The sequence below is a fragment of the Salminus brasiliensis genome, chromosome 17 (genome assembly GCF_030463535.1).
Source record: "Salminus brasiliensis chromosome 17, fSalBra1.hap2, whole genome shotgun sequence".
Classification (NCBI taxonomy): Eukaryota; Metazoa; Chordata; class Actinopteri; order Characiformes; family Bryconidae; genus Salminus; species Salminus brasiliensis.
Window position 1 is genome coordinate 32644226 of NC_132894.1, and position 14082 is coordinate 32658307.

The following is a 14082-nucleotide window of genomic DNA, read 5'->3' on the forward strand; positions in this document are numbered from 1 at the left end:
ACACTAGGAGGGCTACCCCTATGGCCCCCCAATTGGCTACCTCTGCCTCAGCTCTGACCTTAAACCATATGCACATGGTTAAACACACCAGAGCGTGTACACTAACGCAGGTATAGCCGGCAGTGTACTCCAAACTGCTCATGTGATCAACTCAATGATCTAGAACTACCACCTTATTTGTTTCCCCTTAATCATCTAATCAGTTCCAATCTCCACCCACTAGCTAAGACTCCCCCAATGACACGATGCTAACTGCTAATGCAACGTCTTGGAGGAGAACACTAACTGCTTCCTGCTCTTTTTGTTGATTTTAGTTGACTTTAGATGACTCCTCAGACTTCCAGAACAAGACGAGGTGCCCACTTACTGATGGAGCCGACCTTGTTGGTCATGGCGTAGCGAATGAGCTGGTTGGCGGAGTCGTACATCACGAAGACCTGATCCACGCTGAGCTGCTGGCTGGACGGGAGAGGGCGCGAGGCCTCGGCATGGGGGCAGCTTTGGAAACTAATGCTCTGCCTCCACAGGTACATCAGAGTCTGCACAGAGCCATCAGGGAGGGTGACGGTGTAGTCCCGGGTGGAGGAGGAGGTGATCACTGAAAGAGAGAGGGGAAGAAAGTAGAAAAAGCGAGTGAGTGAGTGAGTGAGTGAGAGAGCGAGAGAACAGGAAACAGATGTTTTGGTTCTCGCTCAGATCCAGAATCAGTGCAGGTGGTGCATGCTTCCAATCACTGACTGTATAAAGAGATGGGTCTGCTGGAGCGCGTAAAAAAGCAGACTACTCACAGTGTAGGAACACTACTTGCAGGTGGGAAACGTCTGAGGCATCAGAATAAATAAACAAAAAGTACCTAAACAGAACCAACCCCCTCCCCACACACACACACACACAAATTCTGAATAGCCAATTACCCAACCCACTCATTAATAGTCTTCCCATCACATGTAATGTTCTCAACACTGTGAGGAAAGCACCGGGTACCCAGCCCTAATGCACTGGCTAGGAGACGCCCATGCCATCCAGGATGGGGAGAGAGGAAAATCCATCTACCCACCCATCCAAATCCAGCTGCTGAAGGTGGGCAGCATGACCTGGAGTGCAGTTACGTGACTTTTCAACCTGGTCTTTGGTTGCCAATGGAAATCATCCTTTAGCTTGAGACTGGCTTTATTTAAATTTGACTTATTATTACTATTATTAAAAATATTACTAATACGGCTCACATTAACATTAAGAGTGACCTTTCTTCTCATGAAACGTGTCCCACCCACTGTATCTCCAAATTTGACTGCTTGATTCCTTTGTCGCTTTCTAACTGGGTTGGTGGTTCTCCTCTGGGCAAAACCGAACCTGTTGGCTACATCTGTGATGAGTTCTGAGTTTAAATCTCAGCATTAATTCTTCTAAACTAAAAAAAACTAAAAATGACAGACATTCCCAGGAACCATTAGGCTTTTTCTAAAGGCCTCAAAGACCCCCAAAGGCTTCCCAACTGCAGAAAGTTACCCAATCCATCCAAAACCAGTCAATAAATCAACAGGTTCCAGAGATCTGCCACAATTGCAGCCCTCAGACAGACTCACAGTTGCTGGAGTACTGATAGATCTCATAGTAGGGGTCGATCTGGACTGTGGCCCCTTGTGGCACTTCCGGAATCCTCCCCTCCAACTGAGTGCTGACCACCAGGTGATCGTGCTCATCAATCCCTTTGAATTCCTGACTGATGGTCAGCTTCTCTCCGCCCGGCTGGAAGGTCACTTCGGCCTGGCGGGTGAAAACACCTCCTGTGGACAGAGGAGCGGAGAGGGGTGAGAAACACTCCAGCATATCACAGTGCGAGGCATGACCTCCAGCATGTGCTTTCACTTCAAACAAGGCCGCTTCTGCGGGATGAGAAGTCAGCTGGAAGCAATGTGCTGCAACAACAGCTGAATGGAGAGCTTTGTTCACAGAGCAGAGACGGCTAAAATGAACTCGCAGGCATCATCCTCTGGCCCCTATATAGACTGAGAGATGAAAAGAATGTGAAGCAGATCCACCGATTCACAGCTTTATGTGAAAGAAGACTCTTCACAGACATGTGTTATGAGGAAATACTGAAGTGCCTGTGATGATGAAAAGTCTGCCCTTTGTAAATATTAGAATATAGAACATAGGATGCAAACAGTGTTAATGTTTCATAAAGTTACGCTCACTCCCCGGTCCATACTGTCCATACATGGCATCGAAACGGCAAGAACAGTCACAAAAACCAGCACATACAGTCGCTTATCCATGCTATAGCTAGGGTGACTGGGAAGTGCATTGTTACAAGAAGAAAAGACTTTTACCAGCCTGAAACACTTAAAAACAGCGAATCAGACGAAAATGGTAGGTACAATACACAGATAGTGCTGCTGATGTGTCAGTCAAACTGCTTCGCCTGATTCGCCGTTTGTACAAGTGTTTGACTGGTAAAAGTGTTTTGGTCTGGTAAAAGTGTTTCGGTCTGGTAAAAGTATTTCAGTCTGGTAAAAGTGTTTTGGTCTGGTAAAAGTATTTCAGTCTGGTAAAAGTGTTTTGGTCTGGTAAAAGTATTTCAGTCTGGTAAAAGTGTTTCGGTCTGGTAAAAGTATTTCAGTCTGGTAAAAGTGTTTCGGTCTGGTAAAAGTATTTCAGTCTGGTAAAAGTGTTTCGGTCTGGTAAAAGTATTTCAGTCTGGTAAAAGTATTTCAGTCTGGTAAAAGTATTTCGGTCTGGTAAAAGTATTTCAGTCTGGTAAAAGTATTTTGGTCATTTGTAAATGTGTTTTTATTTTTGTAATGTTGTTTTGCCCTTCTCAGCCACCACAAATAGCAGTTAAGTCCCGCCCATTCCAATCAGCCAACAGCCAATCAGAACAGCGCTCACTTTGACATTTTGATATATATGAGGCACATATCAGCAGTGTCACGCAAAAAAAACTCATCCTTCAAAAACCTTCTTAACTTTCAATGAATATCAATAGACAGCATTTCTATTGGTCCATTTGAGAATTTCCCCACTAAGGGACTAATAAAGGATTATCTTATCTTATCATGAACTTTTTCTCACAATATAAAGATCAACAACCAGATTCACATAATGTCAAAAAGTGAATAATGGCAAAAAATTGAGATACAAGGTTTTTGCGTGACAGCACCACTATACACCAAAACAGCTCATTCAATTGTATGGGATAAAGAAAGGGAGTAAACTGGCCATTGCTTTGTTGAGTCCTGCTATGAGTTTACAGGCTTTCAGGCACAACAGGACTATTAGGAAGCTAGTGTCTAGCCACTAAATTAGAAACACATTGAGAACAATTGACACTTCCTTGCCATGATTAGTTTCTATTTATAGTCAGCTGTTTTTTTTCTTACCAATAACGCTGAAGCCATTCTCATATCCCGGCTGCTCCAGGGCAAAGGCCCAGCCAATGACTCCTCCAAGGGAGGAGAGGGGCTGCAGAGAGGGCCCAACACTGTCTGGGATGGTGCTGACCGCCACATAAGCTCGGCCATCGTTGGCTACCACATACGAGTGCAAATCGTTGTTGGAGAACTCCACCGGAGTGCGAGAGCTCCCGACGTAGACTCTGCCGTTCACTTTCCCGTTCATCCTCTGGGGCTTGCCTGCGGGTTGGGAAACAAAGATGTCAGATCTCAGTCGATGCTGGGCTCAATTTGCAAGACTGACAACAGGGGACAGGGTTGTAACGGTACACAACAGTCAGACCTTCAGTACTCCTCAGGAAGCTCCAACCAATGGTATGACAGGAAAAAGGCAACCAACCCTGAACCATGAACAGACAGTTGTGGAAGTTGCAGCCTGTTCCACCTAGTGCTAGTATAGCGCCCCCCTGAGGTAGTCGGTACAGCCTGTAGTGTGTAAATATTAGCATGTTACTGCCTGGATCCTCAGTCTACAGCTTATGCCTACTGTTTATTCTCCATACGATTCTCTATAAGCTACGTGACACCAGTATAAGGTGGTGTGATCGTTTGGTATGAATACATGCATCTTAACACTCCTAGTTGGTGGTTTATCTATAATGCACTCATTATTTACTTTGTTTTTTTAGCTTCCTAATTAGTGATTCCTGGCTTTCTCCCCCCTCCCGTTATAACTTAGGGATAACTCAGCCAGTTTGCATTGCTGAGCATGTATTTACTGATTAGTGATCCTTAGGGTGTAATAAAGGTCACAGCGCATAAGGGGTTAAAATGCTATGCTTGGGTTGTCAGCGTTCAGTTAACTCCATGTTTTTTTACTGGGTCTTTTCCTAAACTAATCAAGGCCACAGTATAAAGTCTTCAAAGAATTTTTGAAGGTTGATCTTACCATCAGCAACACAGTCCTTCCCATTGCCATAATACCCAGGCTTACAGTGGCAGCAGTACCCGCTAGCATAATCCCTGCAGTCGGCAAAATTCGAGCACTTGTGTCTGTTGCTGGCGCAAGTCTCATAATACGAAAACACTGCAAAACAAAAGACAAACAAACCGGACATTAAACAGTGGAGTGGATGTGGTTAGCAACAGAGCTGGGCAAGTATTGTTGCACGGACTACACGGACAAAAGTATTGGGACACCTCTCGCTGGGTCACTGTTTCTCCTGAAATCAAGGGCATTAAAAAAGAGCTTATCCTGCTCTTGTTGGAGGTGCTGTCTCTACTGTCCAGGGAAGAAGGCTGAATCATTTCTGTGAGGATTTGATTGCATTGAGTGACAAGAGCATAAAGGAGGTCAGGATGTTGGATGATCACCACCCAACCTCATCATCCCCAACTCCCCAGCTCATCCCAAAAGTAATGGATGGAGCTCCACTATCCATCATTCCAGAGAACACAGTTCTTCCACTGCTCCACAGCTCCTCAATGCTGGGGGGCTTTATACCCCTCTAGCCCACGTCTGGCATTAGGCAGCCTGGTGCCAATAGGTTCATGTTTATTTGCTCCAAAGAGTCCTAATCTATTGGCAGTACTTATTATATTATATTACCAGGACTAGGCAAGCTGTGCGCATGTATGCATTTGCACAACTGTGTCAGCAATGGGTGCAACTTAAAGTAGCTGAATGCATTCGTTAGGAGCGGTGACCCCTTCTTTCTTTCCATACCATATTGGAGAAACAAGGTTTTGCATGACAGCGCGACATGCAGTTCTAGTCCTGCAGGTCAGCAGCTGTTTCCATAACTGCGTCAAAAGCTACTCACCGTTAACGTTGATGTCTTCCTCTGGGTCCTCCAGAACTATCAACTGGGGGTTGACAGGTTGGGCCAGGGCTGGCTGAGGCCTGGGGGGCAGTGGGTAGCTTGAACGAGGGTAGCCTGGCTGAGCTGCGACATCCGGCACTGCCTCCTCATGCAAAGCCAGCTCTTCTGATTCGAAGGATGCTTCCGGAAAGGCCGTTGTTGTGGTGAATGGTTCTGGAGCAAATGTCTCTTCTTCGTAAGGTGGGTAATCTGGGGTCTCATCCGGTTCCGAGTACGCTGGCTCTGGGACTTCAGGGGCACCCTGGTGCGGTACACTCTCCTCTGCGGCTGTGGTGGTGACCCGACCCGGGGTTATGGTGTCGAAGGCGGAGGAGGTGCCGATCAGATACACCCACACACCACGCCTGCCTGAATTGGTCAATCTGAGGGAAGGGTAGGGGGTGGGAGCATCAAAAACTTCAAAAACGTAAGATATTCATAACACATGGATGAAGAAGATGACCAAAGCCTTTAATTTATTGATTCCCATTTATGAAATATCACCCTTCCCCCACGCTTTCACGGCTTCATTCATTACAGGCCAAAGCCTCATGCTGAGCAGTTCAACACTTGTCTAATGCTCAAAAATGGCAGAAACAGCTAAATATGGGATTTAACTGGACTATCCAGATATTTAGTGAGTAAACATGTAAACAGTTGCAGAATTGCAATTGTTCTAATACGTCACTGGACAGCTCTATATGCTAGGAGGAGAGCACTAACGCCCAATTCTGTTACATCAGCTAACAGACGCCTAGCATCATAAGTTGGCTAAGTAATGGAGGATAAAGGAGGGCCTCGAGTGTTTGTTAACTGATACGTACAGTACAGACATGTTGACCACATTCAAAAGTGAAAGCATCTCCATGTCTTCTGTTATTATATTTTTTGTTATGACTAATATTTTTCACTGTTTTGGATTATTTAATGATTTTAAGTGATGAATCAAGTCCAACAAGTCCAAGCGTTTTTACTTACTGTGCGAGGTCTCTGACCGAATCCTCATCAGTGGCGATGCGATAATAAGGGCCCTGGGTACTACTCCAGCTGAACCAGCCCTTAATCTGACCTTGGCTGAAGCCAGCCTCTGCAGGCCTACTTTCACCCTCTAGAAGAGTGGAGAAGTACTGCAGATCATCTTTTGGGTAGAGCAGGATGGCATAGGTGGTCAGCTCCATTGATGCAACGACAAGTTGGAAAGTGTTTCTCTGTAAAAGAGCAAAATTACTTATTAGCTTATTATTTTTAAGAATACCATGAAAAAAATTAACAATTGAATATCTTGGAAGTTTATTAAGTTCTCCCAGTTCAGGGGTGTCCAGCTTTGGTCATGGAGAGTTTTAGTCCAAAACAGTTCTGATCCAAACCCACTGATTTAAACTCAGCAGTTGGTTAGCAGGTATTGTCAGTGTGTTAATGTAGGGTTATCACCAAACTGTGCTGGACTCTAAGCCTACAGGACCAAAACCAGACACTCCTGACAGTGCCTCAGCGTTTTCTGGCTTGGATTTATTGTTCTAAGAAAAGCCTTTAATTGATAAAAGGCCTTTAACAGAACCATCCACTGAAATGTCCTTAAAACATACTATTAGCTTGAAGAGATGCTTGAAGTGCTTTAACAGCATCTTGGGGAACTTGCCTTTTGGTTCAAACCATCTCCTCTTTCTGCAGTTCCACGAGTTGCTACGTTCTCCCAGGTCACAATAAGGGCATGAGTGAGGTCGACCTCATCCTCATTCGGAAAAGCTTGGCCAATCTGCTCTGCAATCTTCTGCAACACATCCGGATTGGCATCCTGCCTGAAAAAGACCTTTCCAATTCCATCGCTGGTGTCTAAGTCGCCAAGAAAAGGTGCAATGATGCCAAAGTCCGCAGGCATTTTCCCCAAATACTCGGACTCAGGGGGAGGCTGCTTCAAAGACACAAAGCCATTGGTATTGACCTGCAGACACAACAAATGTGGGACAGGATGAGTCAAGGTTACACTGTGGCCATGAGACAAAGCAAAAATGTTAAAACTGCTAACTCTCAAAGCACAGTTTTAAACAAAGACCACTACACAGAGGACATTTCTATGCCTGGGGACAAGAATTGCTGTCAGGAGGTCCAAGATTCTTCTCCAAGTTCTGACTAAGCTAAGTTTAGACTTACTTTTTTACGCATTCACAAACTCAGCTTTGGTCCCTGAAGGCTTTAGTCCAGCACAGTTTGGGCCCAAACCACCTGATTCAACTCAAGAGTTATAAAGTAGGTTTAGTCAAAGATCACCAAACTGTACTGGACGCTGGGCTTCAATGGACACCTCTGACAGTTTCCTAGTAGTTCTTGACTTTTAAAAGAAAGGGGGACAGGGGTTAAAGGTTCGGGCAAAGGACAATCTCATCTCGGAAACTGCTAACTCTGTGAGATGTTCTAGAGCCGTCGTAGTGAAGGTGTACCGAGAATGGACTTTGACTGCATCCCAATGGCATAAGAAAAGTGCCCTGACGCCCATTGATGCCAGAGGGGAATGACCCGACATCACTGTGGACCAGTTACATTTACATTTACATTTAAGGCGTTTAGCAGACGCTCTTCTCCAGAGTGATATACAAAAGTGCTTTGCTAATTACCCAAGAAAAACCTCAGCTAGTTTGAATAGACTAATAATTCAAAGATAGAGTTTAGACTCTACTAAACACAAGTCAATAAGAAGACCACTCTGCTATTCGCCCAAGTACTCTCAGAAGAGGAGGGTCTTCAGTCTGGGTTTGAAGACAGCCAGTGTTGAGGGATGGCGGGTCGAGCCGAGCCATACTTGAAGCTGAAAGGGCTCTTGGTGCGGATTGGCTTTTGACCATCGCCATCAAGTACGGAGGGCTGGTCCTTTCTGGGCTTTGTAGGCCAGCATCAGGAAGGTAGTGAAGAGAACACAGCAGTGGAGTGACATGGCTGAATTTAGGAACGTTGAAGAACGTTGAAGACGACCCGTGCAGTTAACCTCTATAATGAACACCTTCAGTGACCCAATAAAATCAACGCCACTAGTGTCATCTGAGCCAATTCCCACTATTCCCAGTCTTAGTTACGTAGTGATAATATTCTAATATATATAGATATAAACACTCTCTGCAAAACCCCTAAAACACCAACTCTCAAGTTCAGCTGCTGCTTGAATCAGTAATGCAAGCTTTAAAACATCTGGATTCCCAAGAAAATCCACCCTTATGATTGAAAACAGATGCTTTACCTATCTGCTGGTCAGCTAACAAAAATGTCCATTACATGAACCCAGCTGCACACTGCACATCGTTCAGCTTACCTGCGTTCTCTCCACAAGGCAGGCTGCACGTATGTACGTTTGATTTAACCCAGCAGGTCCCCTGAAAGTGATCTGTAGCACGGCATGTTATTGTAGAACATGAAGCTGAAGCGTCTTCACGGTCCAAGCCGGTCCCAAGTATTTACTAAACAAACAATCCTCTAACTAGTTACAGATGATGGGAATTTGCTTTGAGGTAAGTGAGACTTCCATGAGAGAGCATCCAGGCCGAAACAGAAGGAGCAATTTACAATGTACAGTGACATTCTTGGGCAGTTACGGGGCGAACTAAGTGCAGGGGAATCCGCTATCCTACTGGAAAATTAGCGTTCGTGACCTCGAACTTTAACAGCTACCTGTGTGGAACACAAAGCAAACACAACACTTTTCATATTTTTGACCGAGGACCCTTAAACCAGAGCAGCAGATCCGGCCTGTGATCTCCAAAAGCCTTATACTGGGTCTGGTATCACCTCCTGTTACTGTAAGTGTATACAGTATAAACTATATGGTAAAAGGTTTATGGACAACTGCTCATCCAATGTTTCTTAAAATTAAGGTCAAGCCAGATTCCAACATCAGCAAGTGTGTCCAGCCACTGCTGTAGTAACTGTAGTCTCTAGACCCTATTTCCACTAGATTGTATAACACTGCTGATTGAATTCAACCACGAGAGCATGAGTGAGGCCAGGTACTGAGGTAATGAATGGAGTTCCATCATGCCAGAGAACCTCACAGCCCAGAGCTCTAGCAGACCCCTGCCATGGGGTGCTGAGCGTCCCATTCCACTGGCAATTATTTCCTATGGGGTTCATGGAATTGACCATCTACCTCAGTAATGGGTGAGCCTTAACATTGCTGAATTCAGTCACAACAAGTGGTGTCCACAAACCGTTGGACATGTAATGTATCTGAGATCTCCTGCAAGTTTCGAACCCAACCCAAACCTAACATATCAATCATTCAGCCAATCAAGGACTTCCAAAGGTAGTAGTTAGTTAAATTAGGTGAGGTGAATTAGGGTTGGATCCAAAGTCTGCCAGAAGATAGCTCTCCAGAAGCAATCCTGACAGCCATTGGTAGATATGGTGGATATGGTGTATGCCAAAACGTGTGTGGAGCCCATCAAGTAAAACCACAGGGAACACAGTTATATAACTGCAGATAATGGCTAAAGTATTATCATAGCCATATATAATGGTTGTTTCCTTAGTCTTAGATTTCAATTCCTGGCATTTATGAAAATTGGACGGTACTGTGGGTGCAATCTAACCTAATCTGAAACATCCCTTTAGCCCCCATTTGTCATGACCAATCCAAAAACCAGGACTAACCAGTATCCAGAAGGTTTAGTCTTAATAGGGCAAATTAGGGACCACTATGGTTGCCAGGGGAATCTGTATCAAGGGTAAGATGGCTTGGAACAAGGAGCATCCTGGAGGGCCAGTCTTGGAGGGCATAGTTTGTTGGTTTCCCAATCAGACTGGTGGGATCTCCAGTATTTTGCTCTGCAATCCCATGCATGTCGCCACTTGACCAACATGAGCAACATGGTGTCCATAAGCAGCACTGGCCTAAAGCCTAAAACCTCCTATAGTCCATTGTTAAACAAGCTACGTCTGGTCCGTAGGCTTTGATTTAACATACAATAAAAGCCTCAGGCTAATTATCTTTATCAACTCAACACACTGAAGCCTAGGCTGTTGTGGCATCCCACAGGGTTCTATTCTAGAGTTTATGAAGCTGACACTAATTGTTAAAGTAATGTAGTTATATATTATATATGACCAGAGGTGTCCATGCACTTCAAGGGGTTTAAGGGGTACAACCCCTTACTGATATGTAAGTACTTCTGATGCAATGACATATTTGTGAGCTAAAGTGTGTGGAAGAGAGTCAGCAAATAGTTAGCATTCCTGCTGCTTCCTAGAGCGTCCAGCAAATGACCCTGAAGTGATGCTGATTATAGTCTGCAAGGCTATTAAACTCTGCTGGAGTGTCAAAGGTCTCTACAATGGAGCCCATTCTAATGACACACGTAAGCGCACAAATGACCAAAGCAGCTGATGAAAGGAAAGCATGCAGAGCCAAGTATAGACCTGGAGTCGGTGGAAACGTGTCCGGGTTGTGCCTTGTGAAGCCTCAGGGACTCAAATGGCAAGACGGACTCTTATTAAAGGCTTAGCACACTTTTCAAATGGAAGTGAAGCAGAACAAATCAGGGACCACCCTGCTGTAAACCCCCACTGGGCTTTAAAAATGCAAGGAATTCAGAGTATGGCCTTGAGAACACCAGCTCCGTATTACAAGTAACTGCAAGGTCCTACAGTATGAAGGAGGAGGGACAGGCAAGAGAGGTGTTGAAAGACAAAGGTGTCAGAGCCTGAGGACCATCTGCTTTACAAGTCCTATACAATTATCCCAGATGTGTGAGCCTGATGACTAACATGTCTGAGGTAATACCTTCTGTACCTGTGATTCCATCAAAACAACTGTGAGAACTATGTGACATTGGGAGAACAGGGATTTACTTTTGGTTCCACTGGTAGAACAGAAAGACTTCAAAAAGCCTGCCCAGAAAGGAAGAGTCCATGCATCCAAAGCAAACCACTTCATCTGTCAAACTTGGTGGAGGCACTGTTATGTCATGTTCATGGACGGCTGCCAGTGGAACTGGGTCTCTTGTGTTTATTGATAGTGTGACGGCTCAGCCAACACGCTCATGTGGGGTACACCCAGTTGGAACGTGGGTTAGGTGGGTTCCAGGTGGGCATGAGCTCTGAATGGGTTTGTACATACACTTTTTTTTACCGGGCCCCATTGTTACAGCCATCTTAATCTCACATGGGTCCCATATGCAGTTTGTACCACCCAGGTCCGTTAGACTAAGGTGCTTCCACCATGACGAGTATCGCTGGCTCGAATTCCAATTCATGCTGCCTACCATCAGCAGCCCGAAGAAGCACAATTGACCTTGCTCTTTCTGGGTGGGTACATGGTTCGAGCTCACTACCCACATCACTTCAGTGTGGTACTGGCAGGCACAGGCGTCTACTAGCTGATATATCAGAGCTGGGTGCCCAGAGCTTTCCTCTGAGCACTTTATTTGCGAGAGGACATTGCGTTGTAGAAAGACCCACACAGAAAAGGCCTGGTTACACATCTCAAGGGAGAGAACCCTGGTGATCTGGTGATGTTCATGGGTTCCAGACTTCAGGCAGTCATTGACTGCAAAGAATTTGCATTTATGTATGAAAAATAATCCTAATACATTTCAGCCTGTGAAAAATAAACAGCCTATGTACAAATGACTGTAATTCCTAAACAGTTAATGAAGAATTTTTTGGCAAACATCTCTTAATTTAAAGCTGAAAGTCACCACTTCAATTTAAAACCCATTTCTTCATGTGAATTTAGCCCCTCTTTATGTATAACCATTACATAAATATCCAAGTGAAAGACACGCCACATTACCATCAGCCCAGAACTTCCATATTGGTGCATCCTCAATCCAAACTGCATGCTAAACTCAACACACACAAGCCTATTATGGCTAATAAAGCAGGCTCTGGACACCAAGTACGTCTCCTGATAGCTGATAGACTCCATGTGGGTTAAGGGAGTAAGGGAGTTTTGGCCAAAGCTCAGCTTTAAGATTTAGATATGCCCTTGCTGACCCTCCCAGTGGAGCGCACAGGAATTCAACCCTGACCGCTTTTAATCATACCCAAACCCCTCCCTGCAGGCTCCCCGGGGGCGGAGGTGGGCTAGGGAACGCTTCAGGGGAGGGCAGGAGATAGCAAAATCCAGCTGGAGGGGCTGCCAAAAAGGCACTCACTAAGGCAATACCACCTCGACCAGAGCCGGATCAGAAAGGAGCTGGGAAAAGAGAGACTGTTTACTGTTTTGTTAGAGTGCAATTAAGATATAATATATGTAAATGAGCTTTATTGTGATTGGCTGAGCTGAGCTGAAACACTCCTTATAACTTGAATGAGTTGCTGGAGGCTAAACAGACGCATATATGTAAATGACTGGGTTTAGGGACATCAGAAACAGGGTACAGTTTAGTTTTATTGCATTGACTGTATGTTTATAATAAGCATTTTCCATACTATGAGACTTTTTATGATAGACATAGCACAAATAATAGAGTGACAGAGGTCAAAGTCAGTCGAAATCTCTGGTACAAAAGCGGAAGAAGTCAGTTCTGGACACTAACTATGTCTTGACTGATTTGTTACAGTTGGGGTCGGGCAGAAAACTGTGAGAATGAGATTTTTTAGCCAAAATAATCCTTTAAAAGGACAGTCTTTCAACCTCTTAAGAGCCTATGGTCCCCATGTTATTACAAACCTCTATTATCAGAGAATAGCCACACCAAGTCACTGTAGCCTTGGATCGTTAAGGGGTTAAATAGACATCGATGTCACCCATTTCAGACACTAGTAATAGATGTCCATGTCAGTCAAATCTCGGTCTGTAAATTCGGGGTCAAGCAGAAAACTGTAAATTTGATTTATTTGGCCAAAACCATCCTTAGAAAATGTTTACGTCACCCAACCTTGACCAATAAACCTGCCTTTTGACCAAAGCAACCCTTTAAAATGACCAATTCAGAAGTTCAGGGTAGCATAACCTCATAAAGTAGCTAGAAGAAGTGGTGTCCACAAACTATTGGACATGTAATATATCTGAGTTGACTCCTGTAAGTTTCGAACCCAGCCCAAACCTAACATATCAATCATTCAGCCCATCAAGGACTTCCAAAGGCAGTAATTAGTTAAATCAGGTGAGGTGAATTAGGGTGGGGCCAAAGTCTACCAGAACATAGCTCTCCAGAGGCAATCCTGAAGACCACTGGTGGATACTGAACGGTGCTAAATGGTTAAAGAAGTAAAGTTTGGAACTCTAACCACATCTTGACCAATTTGTTACAACTAAACTGTGTAAACCTGCCTTTTGACCAAAGCAACCCTTGACCAATGACTAATTCAGAGGTTCAGGGTAGCATAAACCCTAATCCTGAAAAAAATGTTCCATCTATCCCTAATCCGGGCTGGATAGGCGACTCATTATCCCACAAAGGTATCATGCAGGTAAGCCTCTTATATGATGGATTTTAACATGCAATGGACGTTGAATGTCGAGTACCCCACCGAAGCGCCGGCTTAAGAGCGGAAATGCTCTTAACTCAGCTAAACAGACCTCAAAAAGGGCAGGAAGAAGCACTGCCTGCTTTGGAGAGAGAGAGGGGCGGAAACTGGAGCTAGTGTAGATCTGCAGGAAAGCCTTATCCTCAGGCAAGAGCTGAGGAACATAGCAGCGTAGCGTGGTGTCGCCTGTCTGCACACAACAAAGGCACTTGAGATCCAGCTAAGCTAAAAACACTCTTTGTTCCGTATCTATGTAGCGTCTCTGAGCTGGAGAACAGCATGGTGCCCCCCAACCCTCCACCCCAAGTCCACAATCTAAAGATCTGCACTCCCACTCTCAGACTCTCAGTGACTCCAGTATGAATGTC

The 14082-nt window shown here is 44.8% G+C and overlaps 1 protein-coding gene across 1 annotated transcript in view; it reads right to left on the bottom strand.

Moving 5' to 3' along the window:
* nid1a (nidogen 1a) overlaps positions 1–14082 on the bottom strand; it is a 34724-nt gene that overhangs the window by 15462 nt on the left and 5180 nt on the right. Inside the window, exons 2-8 of the mRNA XM_072660722.1 lie at positions 6897–7199; positions 6236–6465; positions 5219–5640; positions 4345–4482; positions 3384–3635; positions 1587–1787; positions 368–598 (exon numbers count right to left, since the gene is read on the bottom strand). Coding sequence (XP_072516823.1) covers positions 368–598; positions 1587–1787; positions 3384–3635; positions 4345–4482; positions 5219–5640; positions 6236–6465; positions 6897–7199 — 1777 coding nt within the window. The remainder of the gene's footprint in view (positions 1–367; positions 599–1586; positions 1788–3383; positions 3636–4344; positions 4483–5218; positions 5641–6235; positions 6466–6896; positions 7200–14082) is intronic.